General features: G+C 41.6%; 1 protein-coding gene across 3 annotated transcripts in view; it reads left to right on the plus strand.

Annotated features, from left to right (window-relative positions):
- CNTRL (centriolin) overlaps window positions 1–26,002 on the plus strand; it is a 350,863-nt gene that overhangs the window by 193,712 nt on the left and 131,149 nt on the right. For all 3 annotated transcript variants that reach the window (XM_033961428.1, XM_033961427.1, XM_033961429.1), the window contains 4 exons: window positions 8,086–8,231; window positions 12,723–12,930; window positions 25,104–25,283; window positions 25,577–25,756. In XM_033961428.1, coding sequence (XP_033817319.1) covers window positions 8,086–8,231; window positions 12,723–12,930; window positions 25,104–25,283; window positions 25,577–25,756 — 714 coding nt within the window. The remainder of the gene's footprint in view (window positions 1–8,085; window positions 8,232–12,722; window positions 12,931–25,103; window positions 25,284–25,576; window positions 25,757–26,002) is intronic.

Genomic DNA, 26,002 nt, shown 5'->3' on the forward strand with positions numbered 1-26,002 from the left:
TATTTGTCTGATTGCCTGCTAATTCTGGTTTTTGTTTGTATTGGGGCTAGCTCATCTAGGGTAGCTGTGCTTAGCCTGCACCATTGTGAGATGAAGTCCTTGGGGTTGCATTCTTGGATTGTTGCATCTGTTTTAGTCCAGAATTTGGAGGGGTCGATGTAGTTACATGAGTTGTAGGTTGATCTTTGGGGTTTTGGTTTGGTTTTGTCTTTGGCCCAGTTCATGTTGAAGGAGTATGTGTAGTGGTCTGACCAGAGGGATCGAGACCACTTTCAATTTTTTTTTTTTTTTAATTCTTTATTCATTTTTAATCTTTCAACAAGTGTACAATATAAGTAATACATAGATTTACTAACAACACTTGATAAATCTATCAAGATAATAACAAATGTATATGTATCTAAACTCTTCTCACCCCCCCTTTCATACTATTTTCTTAATTGAATCAATCTTTTTCATAGTTCTTTTTACCTTTTTCTTCATTTATACAATCCCTCCCCTTTCCCCTCCATTCATAAGTAATGTTAAGAAAATGGTGTTTATTCATTACAAAACAATGTCATTGGCTCCCATATTTCATTAAACCTTTTATAATTTCCATTTTGTATTGCTATTGAACGTTCCATTTTGTATAGATGACAAAGTGAATTCCACCAGAAATTAAAGTTAAGTCTGCTGTGATCTTTCCAATTGGTAGTAATATGTTGCATAGCAACTCCTGTCATAATCAATAAAAGTTTGTTATTACTTGCCGATATCTGACTCTTTTTCCTCATAGACATGCCAAATATCACAGTATCATAAGTTAATGCTACAGGATTTTCCAATAAAGAATTTATTTGATCCCAGATCGAATTCCAAAAGGCTAATATATAGGGACAAAAAAATAAAAGATGATCCAAAGTCCCTACATCAAGCTTACAATGCCAGCATCTATTAGACAATGAACTATTTAATTTTTGTAATCTAACAGGGGTCCAAAATGCTCTATGTAAAAGAAAAAAACAAGTTTGTCTCATAGATGCTGACAGTGTACATCTTATTCTCCAAGACCAAATTTGTGGCCATTAAGATGCTGAAATTTGATGCTTAATCTCAATGCTCCAAATATCCCTAAGACCATTTTTAGGTTTTTTATTAACCAATTCACTAATAACTTTATACCACTGTGCGGCCTGGTGACCCAGAAAATCTGCCTGGAAGCATAAAAATTCCATGCTATATTGAGAATTTAGATTTTTCCATTCAGGGAACCCTGCCTGAATGGCCTGCTTCAATTGCAACCATTTATAAAATTGTGATTTATTCAGTCCAAATTTATTTTGCAATTGTGTAAACTCAAGCATATTTCCATTTGAAATAACATCATTTAAAGTTTGTATTCCTGCATTTAACCAATGCCTCCAGACAATCTTAGATCCGCCAATTTGAATCTTGGAGTTTAGCCATATAGATTGATTTGTTGATTTATTAATAGGAATTTCAGTTAAATTACTTACATACCTCAGAGTTTTCCATGTATCTAATAAAAGTTTATTTTCTTTATACAATCTGGGCATCTTGATACTGAGAATGTGACAAAGATGTAAAGGAGACATGAGTCGCCATTCCAAATATAACCAATCTGGAGTGTATTCAATGAGATCTGGGAGGACCCAATACATACCTTGACGTAAAATATAGGCCTGATGATACCTATAAAAATTTGGGAAATTTACCCCACCCTCCTTAATTGATTTCTGTAAAGATACCAAAGCAATTCTAGGTGTTTTGCCAAGCCAAACAAACTTAATAATTATTGAATTCAATTTTTTATAAAAAGAGTTTTGAAAAAATACCGGAATCATACACATTTGATAGCAAACCACAGGCAATATCATCATTTTTATGGTTTGAACTCTCTCCCACCAAGATATATGTAACGGATTCCATTGTTCACATAATTCCGAAACCTTTTTTAATAAAAGTTTTTCATTTTCTTTTACTGTATCCTCTATTGAATTTTTAATCCAAATTCCTAAATATTTTAATCCATCCTCTTTCCAAACAAAAGGAAATGAATCAAACATAGATTTTATGCAATGTACATTAAGCGAAATAATTTCAGATTTATTCCAATTGATTTTATATCCTGAAAACATTCCAAACCTTTCAATCAATTCTAACAAACATGGTATAGTTGAACCTGGATTGCGCAAATATAATAAAATATCATCCGCATAAGCAGATAATTTGTATTCCCATTCTTTCAGGGGAATACCCTGTATCCCCTTTGTCTGATTAATAGCTATCAATAAGGGTTCTAAAACAATATCAAACAGCAAAGGAGATAATGGACATCCTTGTCTAACTCCTCTATGTAGTTTAAAACTTTCAGATAAATTATTATTAATGTATAGTCTTGCCATAGGGGAGCTATACAAAGTTTTAATCATTTGAACAAAACCAGGACCTATACCAAACCAATCCAAAGCCTGATACATGAATGACCATTCTACCCTATCAAAGGCTTTTTCTGCATCTAATGAAAGAGCAAAAGCTGGTTCATTCATCATTTTAGTTAAATTTAAAGTATGAAACGTCAGTCTTGTATTGTTAGAAGAATGTTTGTTAGCAACGAAACCCGTTTGATGTACATCAATTATGTAAGGGAGAGCCTTTGCCAATCTTAATGCCAGAGCCTTAGCCAATAATTTTCCATCCACATTAATTAATGATATTGGCCTGTAATTTGAAACCATAGTGGGATCTTTATTTAGCTTTGGCAAAACAATCACCACAGATTCTGCCATAGTACTTTTAATACAACCTTTATTAAGTTGAAACTGATATAAATTTAGTAAATAGGGTAATAAAGAATTTTGAAATGTTTTATAGAATTCCACAGTAAAACCATCCCCACCTGGAGCGGATCCAACTCTAAGAGACTTCAATGCTTTTAATGATATAGGTTCTTCTAAACTTCTTTTTATATGATCAGGAAGTTTTGAACCCTCAAGAAGATTTAAAAATTCCATACCTTTTTGAACTTTATCAACAGAAGACTCGGAAGAATACAACTCTTTGTAAAAAGCCAAAAATTGATTTAAAATATTACTAATTTGATTATGCATATTTCCTTTCTCATCTTTTATTGCAATTATTTTTATTCTTCTCTTTTTTGCTTTAAGATAATTTGCAAGTAAACTTCCTGCCTTATTAGATTTTCCATAATACAAGGTTTGCGAAGAAAACAAATCTTTCCTTGCCATTTTTGAAGAAATTTCATTATATTTACCCTTAGCCTTTAATAAAGCTTGCAAATTTTCGTGATTCCATTTATCTTTTAATTTGGACTCCAGCAATTTAATTTCTTTTTCCAAATCTGAAAATTGTTTAATAAGTTGTTTTTTAATATATGCAGAATAAGAAATAATATTACCTCTTATAGTAGCTTTAAATGCATCCCATAAAATTTCCGCATTAATATCTGCTGAAGTATTTATTTGGAAAAATTCCAAAATTTTTAACTTAATTTCTTCAAGAAAAGTTGAATCCGAAACCAATGCATTATCAAACCTCCATAATGATCTATTATATTCATTATTATTTAGTGTAAGTGTAATCCACACTCCTCCATGATCAGACAAAATAATTGGATCAATGGAAGCTTGTGTCACTTGTTGCACTATGGAATTTGATACCAATATGTAATCAATTCTTGAAAAAGATTTATGAACTGGTGAGCAAAAAGAGAATTCCTGATCATTAAAATGAAGAATACGCCATATATCTTTCAAATTACAAGTATTCACCAAATTATCTAACCCTAATGATTTTATATTTTTGCTTGGTTTTTTATCCAAAAAAGGATCCATAACAGCATTAAAATCTCCAGCTACTATTAAATTAGAAGCAGCCAGTGGGAGTATTAATTTTTGTATATTAGTAAAAAAATCATTTTGATTCGAATTCGGGGCATAGATATTTAGTAAAGTCAAAGTATTATTTCCCATTCTCATTTCCGCTTGTATCCATCTCCCTAAAGGATCAAAATCTATCATTTTAAATGAAGCTAAACATTTTTTGTTCACTAATATAGCCACTCCTGCCTTTTTCCCCACTGCAGGAGCGAAAAAACAGTGTTTCACCCAATTATCCTCTAGCTTCCTGGATTCAACCACTGACAAATGTGTCTCTTGAATATAATACACATCAGCCTGTTGCCTTTTTAAAAATGCTAACATTTTTTTCTCTTTACTGGGTGATTAAGGCCATTAACATTGAGCGAAAAGATTTTAATCTCCATCAATCCTAATAATTTTTACAAAAGCTCTTCCATTTATTATATCTAAACCAAAGCCTGAAATCACTTGAAATGAAGAAACACCATTTTCATCTGTAACCCACCCCACAACATCCATATCCCAATTCTCATATTCCCTTAAACCCCTTCCCGTCCCTCCCTCTCCCACCCTTAATATAGACTGATACAACCTGAAACTGCACATACAAGACTAAGTAAAGCAAATAAAGCTCTATACAGACCTCAATTATAAACACTATTGTCTGTAATAATCATATATACGTTCACATATATTAAATGTAAAATTCTTGAAATATGGAAACCAAAATAAAAAACGAAATAGAGAACTTCCACTCTCAGTATAATAATAAGAGAATCTCAATCTCAATCTCAAATATATTTGTTAAAAGAGTTAGACTTATAATAAACCCATAAATATAAGTTAAATATTACTAATATATTTTCATTTTTTTTTTTCATTCTATGTTCTACACATTAGTATCTTATCTTCATAAATAAAGTTTTCTAATAATATCTTTACAAGATATGTAAAGGATAGGAAAAATAGTTTCAGCTTTAACAGTCATCTTTTGAGAACAAGATATTAAAGGCTCACAGAGAAACAAACTGCCAGCTGCTTCAGTGTTCCATTGCACCGTTACCATTCAAATAAAACAGAGTCAAACTGTCAATAAAAAGATTCTCAATTAAATCAAGGATGAATAAACAAATAAAATCAAAGAAAAACAATGAAAGAGAATCATTTCCAATTCCATGAAGGGAATAAGCTCAATTAAACTGGCATCGGCTGTTCCCTTTGATTTAGATACATTTTCAACTTCACAGGCTCATCAAAGCTCATAGTTTTATTGTCAATAGTTATTTTCATAATCGCAGGGTATATCAGCCCAAATCTAGCTCCGATGTCTCTCAGTTTCGGCCTCATGTCCAGAAATTTTTTCCTTTTATCTGCCGTTGTTTTAGCAAAGTCAGGAACGATGTGGACTTTGGCATCCTGACATTTTAAATTTGCATGTTCTTTAGCCATTCGTAACACCTCTAAAACTTGTTGGTGCCGTAACAACTTGAATATTATGGGGCGAGGACCTGTTAAAGTATCAGGTCTTCTCATTGGTATGCGATGTGCACGCTCAATTTCTATCGGGTATTTAGATTTGAGGGGCAGGACTTTCATCAAAAAGTTTTCAACAAATGAGACAGGGTTGCTTTTCTCCACCCCTTCCGGTACGCCCAAAAGTCTCAGGTTACTCCGCCTCATGCGATTCTGGCAGTCCTCCACCTCCCTGGTGAGTGTAAAGATTTTATCTCTGTCCAGTTTATATTGCCTTTTTTCAGCTTCAAAACTGTCCATTCGCATTTCTAATTTCGTTGTTTTAATTTCTAGCACTTCAGTTCTTTTATTTAAGGTCGTTACTTCTTCCTGTATCTCATCTAGTTTTTTAGCGTTTTTCAAAAGAATTTCTTTTATTTCTTGTATTTCTTTCCAAAAATCGATGTCGCTTTTATCCCTTGACAACGAACATTTCGACGGTGTCGCCGGCTCCGGCTTAGATCTTTTGACACTGCCGGTATTGGAAGCCACCATATCGGATTTACTCTGCTTTCCTGAAGCCATCTCGTTATTGTTTTCTTCGTTTTATACTTTAAATGAAATTTTTATTTTAGTATTTTTATGTCAATAATGTCTGTACATACAGAGCCTCTGCCTTACCCGTCCATTCTCGCGCACTCTCAAGCCACGCCCCAGACCACTTTCAATTTGATGTTTGAATCTCTGGCAGTAAGGGCTGTTGGGTCATGTGTGGTTTGTGAGTCTAAAATCTTGTATGTTAGGGCTTCGAGGAATGACAGTAGGTTTTCTACTTGTTTGGAGGATTGGTCTTCGAGATGGAGGTTTAGGTCTCCTAGGATTTGATTGTAAGTTGCCATTAGTGAGTTTCGGTATATAAAATCTTCAAATTCGGGTCTTGTTGTGTTCCAATTCCCTGGTGTTATGTAGCAGAGCATGCAAGTTATGGATCCTTTTAGTGTGGTGCATGAAAGTTGGCAGGCTAGTAGATCCATGTAAGGGTTGGACGTTTTGTCTAGTATATTCAGATTTAGGGAGTTTCTGACTAAGATGGCTAGACCTCCTTCTCTTTTTTTTTTTTTCCCTGTAGACCACTGTTATTTTGTATCCCTTAGGGCAGACTTCCGTTATCCTGGGATCTGTGTCTGATGTAAGCCAGGTTTCTGTGAGGAACAGGCAGTCAAGATTCTCGTTTTCTATCCAGTCTTTTATATGTTCTGTCTTTGGGCCTAGAGCTCTAATGTTTATGTAGGCACATGTAAGTGTGGTGTATTCTGTTTGTGCACTGTTTATTGTTTTTGGGTAGATGAGTGGTCTTGGGTGAGGTTTGCTTTGGTCTTAGAGGGGTTTGTTGGTCTTCTTCCCCATGTTGGTGTGATGGTGTGGTGTGTATAGGTCTGGCAATTTATGTTTCTGTCCACTGTGATTCTCCTGGCTGGGTGGTAAATTCTGTTAGTAATTGAAATAATTGGATTTAGAGAGTTGTTGTTTGCTGCTGCCTTCCAGTTGGTTAGGAGCAGGATGATCAGTAGGATAGTTTGCGTTTGTTTTTGTGGGGTAGGTTTCATTGTGAAAGATAGGAGGAAGGAGTTGGTCTTTTGGGGTGGAGAGGTTGTTTGTTTTGTTTTTTTCTCTTGGAGGTTGTTGGTGGCGGGTGGTTGGGGTTTTTGTGTGATTGTGTGTGTGATCAGCGTTGCAAGGGCCGTTGGGGATGGAGCTGGTCTCCCTCACCCAGCCAACTCCTCCCCTTGCCGCTGCTGTAGTCGGGCTTGGGTTGGGGCAGCTCCTAATCCAAGTGGAGCTGCCCTGAAGAGGAAAATCTTTTTTTTTTTTAAAGAAAAGAAGCATCGCAAGGGCTGTTGGGGGTAGAGCTGGTCTCCCACACCCGACCAACTCCTTCCCTTGCAGCTGCTGCAGTCGGGCTGGGTTGGAGCAGCTCCCAATTCAAGCGGAGCTGCCCTGAAGAGGAAAAGCTTCTTTTGAAGAGAAGCGCCACAAGGGCCGTTGGGGGTGGAGCAGGTGTTCCACACCAACCAATTCCTTCCCTTGCGGCTGCTGCAGTCGGGCTGGGTTGGGGCTGCTCCGTATTTTTTGCTGGGGAAGTTCTCTGTACCTCTCCTTTTTTTCTTATGTTTCACTGGAGTTCGATTGCTTTGATACCAACTAAGGAGGGTGCTGTGTTCCACTGTAGAAGGGGAGGAATTTCAAGTTCTTAAAGGGATATCTTCCTGCAGTTCATGGGAAATGGGAATCAACAGCTCAAATATGGACTCCTATGTATCTTAACAGAACCCAGATTGCCGAGGTAAGAACCTAATCTGTCATTTAGCCTTCAAAAAGCTTGTTTAAAAGCAATATGTTGATGTGAGTAGTATTAGTATGACATCTCAGAAGTGAAAAAACAAGTAATCCATTGCTTTGCCATTCGAAATACTGAAGATCTAAAGATCTGTGGTACCCTGCATCAATTTTTTTTCTCTCTATCCATCCACTGGTGGGCAGGCATAACCCACAGGTTCCAGATTGGTCTGGTGGGACTAAAAGAGAAAATTAGTATTGACGAGAGTTTTAGCTCTTAAGACATTTTTTGACTAGCTTTTATCAGTCCAATAAAAGATATTTTTGTTTTTATCAATATCTAATTTCTATGAATTAGATCTTGGTCATGTTTAAAATACTGCTATATAATTCAGTTATCTTGACTTCTTAGACAGATAATAACTTTCTAAAAGAGCAACTGAAAAATCTTCAAAGTCAGCTGGACCATGCAAAGAATAACTTAATCCATCCTGAGCAAGTCACAGCTCGTGTTGCAGAATTCAGGAGAAAACTGCAGACAGGAGCAGGAGAAATTAGGTAAGTAAAGAATACAACCCTTGCTTTGGCTCTGCAGCAGTGTCCAGTTCATGCTTAAGATTTCCTTAGGTGCAGAGGGTTTCTTTAACCAAGGTTCTTCTGCAAATCCTATCACATTGAAATTGCAGGAGGATCAATTTAGGAGTAAAGTTAGGAAATACTTTTTATGGAGAGGGTGGTAGATGACTAGAATGCCCTCCCATAGGAGGTAGTGAAGACAAAAATGGTAACGGAATTTAAGAATGCATAGGATAAAACAAAGAAATTCTATATGGAAAGAAACATAGAAACATGAAAGCAGATAAAGGCCAAATGGCCCATCTAGTCTGCCCATCCACAGTAACCATTATCTCTTTCTCTCTGAGAGATCCCACATGCCTATTCCAGGCCCTCTTGAATTCATACACAGTCTCTGTTTCCACCATCTTTTCAGGAAACTGTTCTTGCATCTACCACCGTTTCTATAAAAAAAGTATTTCCTCAGATTACTCCGGAGCCTATCACCTCTTAACTTCATCCTATGCCCTCTCACTGTAGAGTTTCCTTTCAAATGAAAGAGACTCGACTCATGCACATTTATATTATGTAGGTATTTAAACGACTTTCATATCTCCCCTCTCCTGCCTTTCCTCCAAAGTATACAGATTGAGATCTTTAAGTCTGTCCCCATATGCCTTATTGCGAAGACCACACACCATTTTAGTAGCCTTCCTCTGTACCGACTCCATCCTTTTTATATCTTTTTGAAGGTGATGCCTCCAGAATTGTACACGATATTCTAAATGAGGTCTCACCAGAGTCTTATACAGAGGCATCAATACTTCCCTTTTCCTACTGGCCATACCTCTCCCTATGCAACCTAGCATCCTTCTAGCTTTTGCCATCACCTTTTCAACCTGTTTGGACACCTTAAGATCATCACATGTAATCACACCCAAGTCCCGCTCTTCCTTCATGCACATAAGTTCTTCACCCCCTAAACTGTACCATTCCCTCTGGCTTTTGCAGCCCAATTTTGTGATCTTGCATTTCTTAGCACTAAATTTTAGCTGCCAGATTTCAGACCATTCTTCAAGTTTTGCCAGGTCTTTCTTCATGTTATTCACACCATCCGGCATGCCCACTCTATTGTGGATTTTGGTATCATCCGCAAGGAGGCAAATCTTACCCGACAACCCTTCAGCAATATCATTTATAAAAATGTTAAAAAGAACAGGCCCAAGAACAGAACCTTTAGGCACACCACTGGTAACATCCCTTTCCTCAGAGCGATCTCCATTGATCACTACCCTCTGTCCACTCAACCAGTTCCTGACCCATCCCAAGGGCACTCAGTTTATTTATTAGACGTCTGTGTGGAACACTGTCAAAGGCTTTGCTAAAATCTAAATACACCACATCTAGCGCACATCCTCTATCCAATTCTCTGGTCACCCAGTCAAAGAAATTGATCAGATTTGACTGACAAAGACCTACCTGTAGTGAATCCATGCTGCCTCCAGTCCTGTAATCCACAGGATTCCAGAAACTTGACCATTCTCTGTTTTAAAAGCGATTCCATTAATTTGCTTACCACAGAAATCAGACTTACCAGCCTGTAATTCTCTACTTCTTCTTTACTTCCGCTTTTGTGGAGAGGGACCATATCCACCCTTCTCCAGTCCTCTGGTACTATTCCCGACTCTAGAGACTCATTGAAAAAGTCAGTCAACAGAGCTACCAGAACTTCCCTAAGTTCCTTCAGCACCCTCGGATGTACACCATCTGGCCCCATCGCTTTGTCTACCTTTATTTTAGCTAGTTCCTCATGAACACAACCCTCTGAAAGTCGATCAGGGTCTATTATTCCTCCATCCCTATTCACGTTTGTCTTCTGTGGTCCCACCCCCAGCGCTTCAGCCGTGAACACAAAACAGAAATATTTGTTAAGGAATTCGGCCTTTTCTTTATCAGCTTCTACATATTTCTCCCCTTCACTTTTGCCTCTTACAATGCCACTTTTGCACTTCTTCCTATCACTAATACAGTGGTACTTTGGTTTACGAGCATAATTCGTTCCAGAAGCATGCTCGTAATCCAAAGCGCTCATATATCAAAGCAACTTTCCCTATAAGAATTAATGGAAACTCGGACAATTCGTTCCACATCCCAGAAACTTAATTACAATTAGCAATGCCTCCACCACTGCCTCAGCCACGGACCTATTCGCGCAGCTCCTCCAGTTCTCTCGGGGAGCACTCTGCTACTGTTCGCTGCCTCTCACGTAGCTCTGGGAACCGGAGAGAGGGCTGTAGTGCAGGGCGCTCATGTTGCTGTGCGTGGTAATGGTGCTCCCCGGCTTCAGGGTGCTGGCTGTAGTCAAACCGCCGCTGTTACCAAGCCCAGATAGGCACCGTTGGCCCCGCCGTTCATGTGTGTAGCCGCCTCTGGACGCCGCCCACCACCGGGGACTCTCCAGGCGCAGACTCACCCCTGCCGGACTCACCCCGACTCCCATGCTGACCCCATGGCCTCCGCCAGCTGCCAACAGCCCGCCAACCAGTAAATATTTGTCCTTCTTGAGCAGGCCTCGTCGAGAGCCCAGTCTGCTAATGTGGCCAAGCTGTCATCCAAGCTCCACCTTCTTTTGATTGCATTTCCTGCTTCCGGCAGCGCTGGATGTGGCATGGGCAAGGCAGTGGTGCTAGCGTGGATTGGTGATGTCGCTGGAGGTAAGGGTTTGGGAGTAGGCTGTGCTCACTTATCGAGTCAATACTCATTTTGCGATTTACAGTTTGTTCGAGTGTTTTGCTCATCTTGCAAAACACTTGCAAATTGCGTTACTCGCAAACTGAGGTTTGACTGTATATCTAAAAAATATCTTGTCTCCCCGTTTTACCATGTCAACTATTTTTTTCTTCCATTTGCATCTTTGCTTTCCTGACTACATGACCAGCCTCTCTTAACTTTTCCAATAGAATCAAAACAAAACTTAGCTTTGCTTAGACAGCAAATTCAGTAATCATGACATAAGGCTAGTGCTGGGCAGACTTCTAGGGTCTGTGTCACGATTTATGGCTAAACAGATCTGAGTGAGCTTACACAAGTCCGATAGTTGAAAAATTAAGCCATTCTTGGGGCAAACTTCTATAGTCTGTGTCCTGAAAATGGCAAAAATAGTTCAAGATCAAGTATGCATATGTTATCTTAGGCAGACTAGATGGACCTTGAAGGTCTTTATTTTCTGTCATCTATTATGTTATACAGTATTTCTAATGAAACTTTCATGGCCATGTTTAGGTTATAGTGGCCTTTACTGGAATTTGAGACCTTGTACTAAATTGTGACAGAGGTTCTGCATTTACACAAAGGTTCAAAGACTGTGTAGGGGCATTCCAAAATTCTTTGCCACATGGTAAAAGTGTATGGACAGCATAGATGCATTTATCATCTCCTTCTTGGGATAACATCCAGACTGTCTGACACAGTGAAGGATCATGCCCATGCACTGTCCATTTCCCAACCCATAACTTGGTATGCAGTTAGCACATAGAAACATGATGGCAGATAAAGGCCGAATGGCCTAACCAGTCTGCCCATCCACAGCATCCACTATCTCCTCCTCTCCCTAAGAGATCCCACATGCTTATCCCAGGCTATCTTAAATTTAGATAGTCTTCGTCTCTACCACTTCTACCAGGAGACTATTCCATGCATCTACCACCCTTTCTGTAAAGTGCACACTGTCATGCCAGCATGGTAGTAGCTGATATTCAGCGGGAACCAGAATATAATTATCTGCCCTGTCCCAGTCCTTCCCCCTCTCCCCCCCACCAGAACCTTCACAATTCCACCCCCCCTGAAGAAAATATAGAGGCCTGAACCCTGTGACCTCCCAAACCTACCTTTGCTGGTCCCTGGTAGTCTTGGGAGAATTGGGCAGGAATAATGCCTGCTTGCTGCTGCCCAGCATGGCCTGCTTTTGAAAATGGCTGATGTGGCATCTAGTTGCAACCTCATGGTACCATGAGCAACCTGCTCAATAAACAAAGTCTAAATGAAAACAGAATCCAATGATTTGGAAACTCTTGAATAAACAGAAATGCATGATTTTTTTTTTTTACTAATTGTCGATCCTGACTGATTCAAATCTGGAGAGTTCATATTTCTTTTTCTGAATCTTATATGAATTAAGTATCATTGTGATCTGAAAAGCTCATGTACAGCATTATGATGGGATGAGACATAGTAGATGTTATATAACAAAACCTGATGCAACTCTTCTGGAGCACATAATTGGATGGTTGAGAAGTAAATGTAGCAAAATAATATGCATTTCTTATGCTACATTGTAACAATAGAAGACGACAAGATCTGTATAGTCCATCCAGTTTTCCCAACAAGATAACACTTGTATTGTTTATTATGTACTTGATATATCACCTTTCAAAGTACTAGAATCTGCATAGAATTTTTCTGAATTTGTTTTTGTTTTTTTATTTTTACCTCCAGATGTCATAATGCATCAGATATTTTAGGGAAAAACCTAGCAGAACTGCAGAAGCAGATCAATGAAATCCTTGATGGTTCTCAGCAGGAGAAAGCAGCAGCACAAGAAAGACAGATACATTTACAAAAAGAAATAGCATCACTACATGAGAAACTGAAAAACGCTCCAGAGGAGTACAAAAAGGCCTGTAACAGAGTAGCAGAAGCAAGAGTAAGATGCCTATGTAGAGTACTTACACTTTTTAAAAAAAATAAATTAAAATCAATTTTGTCAAGTATATCCCAGGACAAGCAGGCAGCATATTCTTGACTGATGGGTGACGGCACCGACGGAGCCCCGGTACGGACAATTTTAGAGTGATTGCACTCTAAGAACTTGGAAAGTTCTAGCAGGCTGCACTGCGCACGCGCGAGTGCCTTCCCGCCCGACAGGCGCGCGGTCCCCAGTTTCTTAGTTTCCACGGAGCTAAGAAGACGCACCTTTTCAACGGCTGTTGAAAAGATTTTTTCCGAACGCCTTCCCGCTCGCGAAAACCTCTCAGGAAATTGTATTTCCTTTCTTTCTTTTATTATTTTATTGTTTTTCAAAAAAAAGCTTTTTCTTTTTCTTTTTCTTTTCTTCGGTTTTGCCCTGGCGGGGCCTGTTGCCACCATCGAGGCCTCGGCCTTCGATTTGGCAGAAGCCGTTTTTCCTTTCATGCCCCCCCAGCCAGGGTTTAAGAAGTGCCAGCGGTGTGTACTGCCTATTTCTCTCACAGACCCGCACAACTGGTGCTTACAGTGCCTGGGTCCCGAGCATAAGGCTTCCACCTGCACCCGCTGTGCCACATTGAAAAAACGAACGTTAAAAAACTGTCAAATTCAACAACGGTTACTTTTCGGTGCCGATATGTCTGACCCTGCGACATCGACACCGGCATCGGCCCCAACTCTGTCGGCACCCACCTCTTCGACACCGCGCCGGTGTCGCAACACTCAGGTAAGCCAGCTAAGAAGCCTTCCCCGCTGCAGCGGCCTCCGGTCTCGGTGGCAGCGAGCCCAGTCTTGCCGACCGCGAGGCGCCCGCGGAAGCGCTCCGCCCCTATTGAGGTGAGTCCCTCGACCCTGGGTTCCTCATCCTCGGGGCGTCGAGCGGCACCGCAGGTACCGCAGAAGAAAAAAACGGTACCGGTGCCTTCTCTGGACGAGCGCATTGCAGCCGTCCTACAGGTGCAACTTAAAGAGCAGTTACAACAGCTCCTTCCTGCTCTATTGGCACTGAACCTTCCAGTCCCGGTCCGGTCTGAGCCGCCGGTACCGACAGTGGAGCAGCCTATATTGTCCGCATCCACTTTGTTGGTACCGGTACATTCTGCTTCCTCAGTCTCCATGCCGATCCTGGCACCGGAACCGAGAGCTCTACACCAGGCTGTGCAAACTTCGGCACCGATACAGCCCTTAACATCTCCCGGTACCGCTTCTTTGAGGTCGGGTAAGTCGGCACGCAAACCCGACACCTGGACCCCTCCACACTGGAGACCCGGGATCGCAGCTTCCAAATTAGAGATCCTGATCTGTGGGGTGACTCCGAAGAGCCTCTTCTCTCTGAGGGGGAGTGTTCATTGGGTGAAGAGGATCCTTCTGTTCTAGATCCATCCTCTAAGCCAGATGCTACCTTTTTCACCTCTTTCTTGAAAGAGATGTGTGAATCTCTTTCTATTCCCTTGGAGGCTGAGTCCAAAAAATCCAAAGCGTTCCTTGATGCACTGGATTTTGACCAGCCTCCAAGGGAATTTCTTAAATTGCCCCTCCACGATATCTTGAGGGAGACTTTCTACAAGAATCTAGAGACGCCTTTGACTATCCCAGGAGCTCCTCGTAAATTGGACTCCTTGTATAAAGTCATTCCCATTCCTGGCTTTGACAAGCCACAACTTCCACACGAGTCTCTTTTAGTGGAATCCACCCTTAAGAAGTCTGCAGGAGCTAGTGTGTATGCCTCAGTCCCTCCTGGCAGGGAAGGAAAGGCCATGGATAAATTTGGCAAAAGATTATACCAGAATGCGATGTTGGCTAACAGGTCAGGGAATTATGCTTTTCATTTTTCCTTTTATTTAAAGCATCTAATTCAAGATCTGACTGCTTTTGAAAAGTACCTCCCTGACCGCAAGAAATCTGCCTTTCGCTACTGTTCTTCTTCTCTTCTCCAACTTCGGAAGTTCATGGTCCGGTCCATTTACGATACATTTGAATTGACCTCTAGAGCCACGGCCATGTCTATTGCCATGCGTCGTCTGGCATGGCTCAGAGTCTCCGAGCTTGATGTTAACCATCAGGATCGCTTAGCTAATACTCCATGCCTAGGCGATGAGCTCTTTGGAGAATCCATGGACTCCACTACACAAAAACTCTCTGCCCATGAGACTAGATGGGATACTCTCCTGGAAACCAAAAAGAAGACTCCACCTGCCCGGCCTTTTCCGGCAGCAATTGGCTTACCAACGCCACTATGTGGCTCGTCCTTTACCACCAGCTCCTCAACAGCCTAGACGTCAGCGCCAACAACAACGGCAACCTCCTAGGCCAGCACAACAGCAACAGGTGAAGCCTCCTCCACCACAGAAGTCTACCCAACCCTTTTGACTTGGTTCTCCAGGGCATAGCCAGAGTTCCGCCATCTGCCCATCTTCCCCGACCCATAGGAGGACGTCTTACTTTCTACATCAGCCGTTGGGAAATCATCACCTCGGATCAGTGGGTCCTCAACATCATCCTCCATGGCTACTCTCTCAACTTTCAGACTCTTCCTACCCAAAGTCTGCCAAGAGAGTCTGCTTTGAACACTCCTCAGTTTTCCCTCCTTCTTCAGGAGGTTCAATCCCTCCTCCTTCTGTACGCCATAGAGGAAGTTCCTCTAGATCAAAAGGGGCAGGGATTCTACTCCCGTTATTTTCTGGTCCCCAAAAAAACAGGAGACCTCAGACCCATTCTAGATCTTCGCAATCTCAACAAATGCTTGGTCAAAGAAAAATTGAGAATGCTCTCTTTGGCCACTCTTTACCCTCTTCTCACTCACGGCAACTGGCTATGCTCCCTCGATCTCAAAGAGGCATATACCCATATTCCAGTCAATCTAGCCTCCAGACAGTACCTCCGCTTCATGATCAATCACTGTCATTACCAATACAAGGTGCTACCCTTCGGTCTTGCCTCCTCTCCAAGAGTGTTCACCAAATGTCTGATTGTGGTGGCTGCTTTTCTACGCTCTCACCACCTTCAGGTTTTTCCTTACCTGGACGATTGGTTAATCAAGGCCACTTCATCTCAGACAGTGCTCCGGGCCACCAACCAGACCATCCTTTTTCTACAACTCCTGTGGTTCGAGATCAATCTACCCAAATTCCATCTCATCCCCACTCAGAGACTTCAATTTATTGGAGCGATCCTGGACACAGTCCTCATGAGAGCATTCCTGCCGCAAACTCTTCAATCTCTATGCCAGCAGGTGCTGCCACAACGTTCCATCTCTGCCAAGCAACTGATGATACTCTTGGGTCACATGGCCTCGACAGTTCATGTCACCCCCTTCGCACGTCTTCACCTGCGCACTCCTCAATGGACCCTTGCTACCCAGTGGTCCCAAGCGACGGATCCTTGCTCACGACACATATTTGTGACATCATCTCTTCGTCAGTCTCTACAATGGTGGTTGATATCCTCAAATCTCTCCAGAGGTCTTCTGTTCCATCTACCTCCTCATCAACTTGTCATCACCACCGATGCCTCCCCTTATGCCTGGGGAGCTCATTTGAACGAGTTCCAAACGCAAGGCCTTTGGACAGCCCAGGAAAAGAAGCATCACATCAATTTCCTGGAACTCAGAGCGATGTTTTATGCCCTCAAGGCCTTCCAACATCTTCTCTTTCCTCAAGTTCTACTACTGTGCACAGACAATCAAGTTGCGATGTATTACATCAACAAACAGGGTGGGACAGGCTCTCGCCTCTTGTGCCAGGAAGCCCAGAGGATTTGGGCTTGGGCGACAGATCACCAATTATTCCTGAAGGCTGTTTACATTCAGGGAGAGCAGAATTCCTTGGCGGACAATCTCAGCAGAATTCTCCAATCCCACGAATGGACTCTCGATCCTTTGACTCTCCTGTCCATTTTCGCTCACTTGGGCACTCCTCAGATCGACCTCTTTGCAGCTCCTCACAATCATCAGCTGCTCCACTTCTGCTCCAGACTCTACTCTCCTCACCGTCTGGCAGCGGATGCGTTTCTTCTGGATTGGTCCAATCTGTTCCTTTATGCTTTCCCCCCTCTGCCTCTCATGTTACGAACCTTGTTCAAGCTCAAGAGGGAACAAGCCACTATGATTCTAATTGCTCCACGGTGGCCCAGGCAACATTGGTTCTCCCTTCTACTTCAACTCAGTTCCAGGGAGCCTATTCTTCTTCCATTGTTTCCTTCTCTGCTTACACAGCATCAGGAGACCCTTCTACATCCCAACCTCCAGTCTCTGCACCTGACAGCTTGGTATCTCTCGGGCTGACTCCACATGATCCTCTTCTGACTCAGCCCGTTCGTTCTATTCTAGATGCTTCCAGGAAACCGGCCACTCTGCAATGTTACCATCAGAAGTGGACCCGGTATTCTTCTTGGTGTCTTCTTCATCATCATGATCCCACTTCCCTTGCAGTGGAGACCTTGTTAGATTATCTTCTTTCTTTGTCTGACTCTGGTCTCAAGTCTACTTCCATCAGAGTCCACCTCAGTGCTATTGCTGCTTTTCATGAGCCAGTTCAGGGGAAACTTCTCTCAGCTCATCCTTTGGTATCCAGATTCATGCGGGGTCTTTTCAATGTGAAACCACCTCTTAAGCCTCCTCCTGTAATCTGGGATCTCAATTTGGTTCTTTCCGCTTTAATGAAGCCTCCATTTGAACCTTTGGCTACAGCTCCTTTCAAGTTTCTCACTTGGAAAGTGCTCTTCCTTATTGCTCTTACCTCTGCCAGGAGGGTCAGTGAGCTGCATGCACTAGTTGCTGATCCACCTTTTACAGTCTTTCATCATGACAAGGTGGTTCTGCGTACACATCCAAAGTTTCTCCCGAAGGTTGTCTCTGAATTTCATCTCAACCAATCTATTGTTCTGCCTGTCTTCTTTCCGAAACCTCACTCTCATTCTGGAGAACAGGCTCTGCATACTTTGGACTGTAAGCGGGCTTTAGCTTACTATTTAGACTGTACTAAGCCCCACAGATCATCTCCTCAACTATTTCTGTCCTTTGACCCGAATAAATTGGGACGTCCTATTTCTAAACGTACGCTGTCCAATTGGCTTGCAGCGTGTATTTCATTCTGTTATGCTCAGTCCGGACTGACACTGGAAGGTTCTGTTACGGCCCATAGAGTTCGAGCTTTGGCAGCATCTGTAGCTTTCCTCCGTTCAACTCCTATTGAGGAAATCTGCAAGGCTGCTACTTGGTCCTCAGTTCATACTTTTACATCTCATTATTGTCTGGATGCTTTCTCCAGACGGGATGGACACTTCGGCCAATCTGTTTTGCAAAATTTGTTTTCCTAATGGCCAACCTTCCCTCCATCCCTCTTTTTGTTAGCTTGATGGTCACCCATCAGTCAAGAATATGCTGCCTGCTTGTCCTGGGATAAAGCACAGTTACTTACCGTAACAGGTGTTATCCAGGGACAGCAGGCAGATATTCTTGCGCCCACCCTCCTCCCCGGGTTGGCTTCTTAGCTGGCTTATCTTAACTGGGGACCGCACACCTCCATCGGGCGGGAAGGCACTCACACGTGCGCGGTGCGGCCTGCTAGAACTTTCCAAGTTCTTAGAGTGCAATCACTCTAAAATTGTCCTTACCGGGGCTCCGTCGGTGCCGTCACCCATCAGTCAAGAATATCTGCCTGCTGTCCCTGGATAACACCTGTTACGGTAAGTAACTGTGCTTTATGATTGTGCACTCATTTACTTAGTGACAGAAAATAACATTGTGGCAATTTGCATCCTTCAGTGATCACCTTTGAGACCTTTAAAAAATAAAAAGCAACATACCATACCTTAAGTTTTACCCAGCCTAAAACACACATATTAAACCAGCTATTTGTTTATGTTATGGGAAGTGATACAAGCAAAAAGGCTAACTGTAGGGATGAAAGAGCTCTCTTGGGCTGGGTTGGATTGGATTTCTTGTTTTGATATTCAGTGGTACCTCGGTTTACGAGTGCACCGGTTTGCGAGTGTTTTGCAAGACAAGCAAAACATTTGCAAAATCGGTGCCTCTGAAACGGAGCATGGCTCGATTTACGAGCGCCCCCGACTCAATCCGGCCCCCCCCCCCCCCGCCACGATCCGGCGCCCCCTGACGCGATTGGCACACACCCCCCTCCCCCCCCCCCGCCGCTTCTTACCCTCATCTGGGCACCCCGAAGATCGGCCTCCTCATCTGTGGGCCTTGAGCATCTGCACATGCTCAAGGCCCACAGATGAGGAGGCCGATCTTCGGGGTGCCCAGATGAGGGTAAGAAGCGGCAGGGGGGTGCCCAATCATGTTGGGAAGTGGTGCTGAATCGTGGCGGGGGGGGTGCCCGATCGCGGCGGGAGAGGTGCCGGATCGTGGCGGGGGGATGCCCAATCGCGTCGGGGGGGTGCCAGATTGCTAGGGGGGTCTTCGAGGGGAGCAATGCCAGTTCTCGGGGGGGGGGGGACACGCATCAAAGCGAGTTTCCCCATAGGAAATAATGGAAACTCGCTTTGATAAACGAGCATTTTGGATTACGAGCATGCTCCTGGAACGGATTATGCTCGTAATCCAATGTACCACTGTACTGCTATTAACGTGAGTATTAAGCGATACACCATCTCTGTTGGGCTTTCTAGATCCTGGGACTCTTACGTCTTCTGATGTGAGACTTCAGATCCCAGTACTTATACTGTAGAAACATCAGTAAATGATCCTATGCTATTTTTTGTAAGATGCGTTTCCAAGATAGTTAAGCTTTTTGTTTTAACTCTGTATTTTAAGATTTTAGGATCTCAAATTTCTTGTGGTTTTGAGGAAAAAATTTTAGGAGTGATGTTTCATAATTGTTTTGTGATGTTTTATTTTGGTTATATATTTGTTTTATAGTTTTTTATGTATTCTAATGGACATTTGAATTTTTTTTGCTTTTGGTTTTTTTTTACATTTGAATTTCTATATTATAGTTAGATTATAGATAGTTTTAAATATGTATAATTTTTGTGAAGTTCATGTAAAGATCAGTTAACAGGATTTTTAAATGGTTTCCCATAATAAGATATTTGTTAAGCGGGGATGTGGGTGGGTATTATTTTATTTATCTCATAATATGTATGAATTAATTAATACAGTGGTGCCTCACACAACGAACTTAATTCGTTCCAGGAGCAAGTTTGTTATGCGAAAAGTTCGTTATGTGAATCGCGTTTTCCCATAACAATACATGTTAAAAAAAATAATTCGTTCTGTAGCATAAAATATGCTAAGATGACATAAAAAAAGATAAATTTATCTTGTTAGAGCTGTTAGCATGATATAGAGGGGATATATGTGAAGGGGAGGGGAGACAGGGGTTTTGTTGATCCTTGCTGTGTATTATAATCACCCCCCACATACTCCCCAGTACCTTTTTTAATTCCTCCCATCTTTCCCAGCCAGTGGCGTACAGGCCAGAAGCGCAGAGATCAGGAGCAATTCCTCTGCACGCCTGTGTGGGCCCATGCCGATCTCCGAATGGCTGCAGTTAGTTCTTGTGAGTCCCGCGAGAGCAGGCTGCAGTTAGTTCTTGTGAGTCCCGCGAGAGCTGACTGCAGCCATTCAGAGATCAGCGCAGGCCCAGGCAGTAGCACAGAAGGCTTGCTCTTGATCTCTGTCTGCGCTTCTGGCTGGGAAATTTGCTAGACCACCAGTTCGAGTGAGCGGGTGAGAAAGTTGCAGCAGTGGTGGCTTTTTTAAAAAAATATGCGGTGGCGGCGGGGGGAGGTTTAAAAATATGCGGTGGCGGCGGGGGGAGGTTTAAAAATATGCGGTGGCGGCGGGGGGAGGTTTAAAAATATGCGGTGGCGGCGGCAGGGGGGTTTAAAATATGTAGCGCCACTGCACAGGGAGCCAGGCGGAGAGAGGGCAGTTAAGCAATGCAGCTCGGGCGACTTCGTTGTGTGAAACGAAGTTCGTTGTGGGAAGCAAGACCTGAAGTTCGTTGTGCGCAGCGTTCGCTGTGCGAGGCGTCCGTTATGCGAGGCACCACTGTATTTTTGAAGTATTAGGTTAGATTTTCTGAAACAGGTAGGGAGGGATTGGGGGGTTTTCTATTTTAATTACAATTGTCATACATATTAAATGTATTACATATATTTAAATTATTATAAAATATGAATATAAGAATATGTTGTATTTAAAGTGTTACATGAAGGAAAATCAAGTGTGTATTTATAAGATCATATGAATTTTTCTGATACACTTGTTGTAATATGCAAAACTGAATAAAGAAATTTTTTTAAAAAAAGGGATTTTTAAATGGTTTGGATAATTTCGTTAAAAAGAAATCCAAAAAGCCATTATTAAGATGGACTTGAGAAAATCCACTGCTTATTTCTAGAATAAGCAGCATAAAATCTTTTACTCTTTTGGGATTTTGCCAGGTACTTGTGACCTGGATTGGCCACTGTTAGAAATAGGATACTGAGATTGATGGACCTTTCAGTCTGTCTCAGTATGGCAACTCATGATTTTCTGCATGAAAAGGCAAGGTTCTACTTTATTCTTTTGTTGAGTTGATACAACATTTGTACTGCAAAACGCTGTTGGTATATAAAAGTCCAGTGCTTTTAGTGGCTTTTGTCTTGCAGGAGTACATTTGATGCACTTACCTTATAAATGCAATCCATATTTTCCCCCTATATCTGATGAAATTTACTGTACTTTATTCCAGTCTTGGTGAGATGCCACTTGAATTAAGTTTAGAATTCTATGCTTAATTTTTCTGGCTTTGTTTTTTGATGGCTTACTTTATTTGAAGTGTATAATTTAGATACATGAACAAGCATATGTATTGTTTCTTAACAGCAATCTTTGTTTTGAGTTCCGAATAAGATTAGATTGCAATCTTTTTCTCAGTCTGATAAGTCCTAAACTGTGGAATGATTTACTGTTGGATGTGTGCTTGGAAAGAGTGTAATTCCACTAAGAACACATTGATTATTTATTTGGGTAATTATCTTGCATAGGGGCACCCCACCCAACAAAGATCCAGACCCCAAAATCTGTCAGCTCCACTCAAGGAACGCTATGGAGCTCGCCAAAACCCCATTCCCATACTCAGGAACAAACGAATTACTAACAACAGATAAAGAAAACTGCCCCCCTTCCAGAAGATACACCAATCTAAAACTGATTGAACACATAAAAAAACTCAAATAATGAAAAATCCTCATCCCTATCACCTGTCATGTTTGCCAACGTGAGATCAGTGGTAAATAAACTATTCCTTCTAAATGAGTTAATCGCAACAAATGACCTAGCATTGACATTCATCACAGAAACGTGGCTAGAACCAAATAGTCCAGAACTCTCCTACCTCTGCCTGCAAGGATACAACATACTTCAGTTTCCTAGAAAACACAGGAGAGAAGGAAGCCTAGCAATAATATACAAAAACTCATATACCATTACAAAGACTGATTCTGCCAACCATCCTGATCTGAAATACATAGCATGTAAACAAGAGGACAAGCCCAACTCCACGCTGAACAATATAGGAATCCTTCTGGTCTACAGATTCCCAAACTCCCAACCAAACTAAATCATCAAATTGATTGAAATAATATCAAGCCTCACATGTTACCACACCAAACTGCTCATACTAGGAAATGTCAACTTGCCTCTTGAATCTTCTAGCAACAAAGATGTCACCAAACTCAAAACATTACTTGAAGACTGCCAAAACACTATCATGCCATTAGGCCCCACACATGAAAATGGTCACACCCTAGACCTACTCACATCCACCCCCCTCTTATCTTACCTCTGACATCAAATGTTTTATTTTTTTATTTATTCAATTTTCTATACCGTTCTATCAGGGGAGCTAAGAACGGTTTACATGCATTTTTATTCAGGTACTCAAGCAGTTTTCCCTCTATGTCCCGGTGGGCTCACAATCTATCTAAGGTACCTGGGGCAATGGGGGGATTGAGTGACTTGCCCAGGGTCACAAGGAGCAGTGTGGGCTTGAACCCACAACCTCAGGGTGCTGAGGTCGGAGCTTTAACCACTGCACCACACTCTCCTGTTCCTTAGTCAGACCATTACCTCCTCAGCTTCAATCTGAACCTCACAATGGGAAACTGTAACAACAAAACTACCAGAGAAAAAAAATTAGTGTGTGGAAAACAAACCCAGATCTCTTCTGGAACAGTGTAACCAAATCCCTGTCCTCCCCGTCAAGCACAATTATGCTAGCAAATTGGAACAAATTCATTACCAACGCCCTAGACACCCTTACCCCCCTTCACTCACAAAATAAAACAAAATCAAACCTCTCCCTGGTTTACTGAGATCCTGAAAACTGAAAAACAACTATTCAGATGGATAGAAAGAGTGTGGCAAAAGAACGAATTGCCAGACCATAGAACACTATGGAGAGCAACAATAAACAAATATAAGTACAACATCTCGGAGGCCAAGAAAAACTATTATGTCAATAAAGTAGGAACCAAAACTCCAGACAACAAAAAACTATTTCTCCTGGTAAGACAGTTAACAACACCCCCAAAACAGGACTCTACAGGACACCACAGCAAGTCTACGGCCCAAGATCTTGCAGATTTCTTCCTCAACAAAATCAAAATAGTTCAATCAGAAGTAGCCAAAATGTCCACCACCCAAATGATACCTCTCTATAAACCAGAGTATCCCTTAGAACCTAATGCACACCAAACCTGGACCACCTTTACCACCCTAACAACCTCAGAGACAAAAAAAAAACCCCTAATAACCAAGTTATCCACTCACTGCAGCCCCCTGGATAGCTGCCCCTCCTATCTTCTCTCGTCTGTGCCTAAATAAATCATCGCTTAGATTACCATTCTCCTAAATAACACACTAAAGTAAGGCCATTTACCAGAAGAAATGGGAAAAATAGCACTCGCCCCAATACCAAAAGTGTCAAATACGGATCTCTCCACCCCCTCAAACTATAAACCCATTGCTGGCATACCTATACTTACCAAACTCCTAGAAACCCATGTGAGCAAGCAACTTACAACATACATGGAACAGCACTCTTGCCTCCATCCCTCCCAATTCGGATTCTAACAGCAGCACAGCACAGAACTCCTCATCCTCATCGTTATCACTAAAATTAAGTAATTACTAAATACAGTCCAACAGGCAATACTTCTCCAATTCAACATTATCGCCACCTTTGACTCCATTGACCACCGCCTTCTCTTAACAAAACTTTCTAAGATAGGAGTGATAGATACCATTCTTAGCTGGTTTGCTGACTTTTTTCAGAACAAAGAATACATCATCAAAAAGGATGGGGTCCTCTCCAACAGCTGGAAGGCCTTCTTTGGAGTCCCACAAGGCTCCTCGCTTTCCCTCATCCTATTTAACCTGTTCATGAGCTTGCTTGGAGACATCAAATTCAAGGATGAGAGCATTATGTCGTACACAGATGACATTCTTTTCCTCATCCCTATAACCAACAACCAAACTTGACACCATCCAAAAAATCTCAGATAACATACAAAGAATCCAAACTTGGGCTACAACCCATAAACTGACGCTAAATGCCTCAAAAACCAAAGTTCTTTACTTTCATACCGCCCAACAAACCGCACTGACAAGCAACACTCTCCAATCTGGCAACACCCTCACAGTAGACAAAACCTCCAAAATCCTGGGCTAAATTCTAGATTCCACACTAACTATGGAACCACAAATCTACCTTTGGAAGAAAACCCTCTTCACTATGAGACAACTAAGACTCATCAGACCATACTGTCATCAACACCATTTTGCCCTTTTCATGCAGATGATGATCCTGCCCCAGCTGGATTACTGTAACTCCGCCTACTCGTTTCACTAGGGAGTCACATGAATACCTGTCAGATAATGATGAAAAATTGTACTAAGCCATCTTCATTGAATACTCAGAGAATCTGCAGTAATAATTAAAGGAAATTATGAATAAATATATTACAAGATGATGGAAATAGTTTGCCTCTATTCTTCTTTGCAAAAAGGAGATAACTTAGTTTAGTATCTGAAAAGTTTTTGTCACAAAATGTTTTGGATTAAGGATATAAATGCACTCTGCAGATTTGTTTTAACATTATGCTGTGCTTTAATCATAGATTAAATCTGAAAAGAGAGAAAATGAAGCCCAAGTTTGTCTGCTGGAGAATGAAATCCAGCGTTTGCATGAGAAACTGAAAGGCATGAAAGAACTACAAGGTCTGACAGACCAGCAGCTCCAGGAAGCTGATGAGGAGAGAGAGACCCTCCTTACCAAACTGGAAGATGTGGAGAATAAAGTAAGCAGATTGGGAGTTGAGAGAGTATATATGAAAGATTCACCATTAACACGCATAGGCAAACATTATGTAGGGGACAACAAATGACACCATAGAAACATATCAATGATGAGAAGTCACCAACATTTTTCCAATGATCTAGAGTGATCTATATCAGGAAAAACTAAATACCCATGCTGTCATACAGAAACTTAGTAGGTATTTTCCTGTTTCCAGCATTGATAATTGGTGGCCTTTATTGTCTGGGGTTATAGCTAAATGTACTATTGTGTATATTTTGGTCCACATTTCAGAGAAAATTAGAAGATGCTAAGGCACAAATGCAATTGGTTGGCCTTGATAAAGAACTAAAGGATTTGAAGAAAGCTGTGGCAGCTTCTGATAAGGTGGCCACTGCTGAACTGTCCATTGCCAAAGAGCAACTGAAATCCCTTCATGGAACTGTTCTGAAAATCAACCAGGAAAGAGTACAGGTAATTTTCAATGCATAAGAAATACCTTAGGTTCCATAGAATAGTTGCAAAACACCTGTAAGGAATCAGCTTATTTTGCACTGACCCGGGCTTTCATATCCTTGCATGCACCTGCTAATGATTAGCAAAAGCCTTCCAATATAGTGTAATACCACAGCAACTGTTTCACAGCAGTAGTCTGTGTTTAGTCCTAATATTTTTTATGCTGTAAGAAAAAGGACAATAGAAATATTCTGCAATCATTTT

This window comes from Geotrypetes seraphini, chromosome 10 (assembly GCF_902459505.1).
Source record: "Geotrypetes seraphini chromosome 10, aGeoSer1.1, whole genome shotgun sequence".
Lineage (NCBI taxonomy): Eukaryota > Metazoa > Chordata > Amphibia > Gymnophiona > Dermophiidae > Geotrypetes > Geotrypetes seraphini.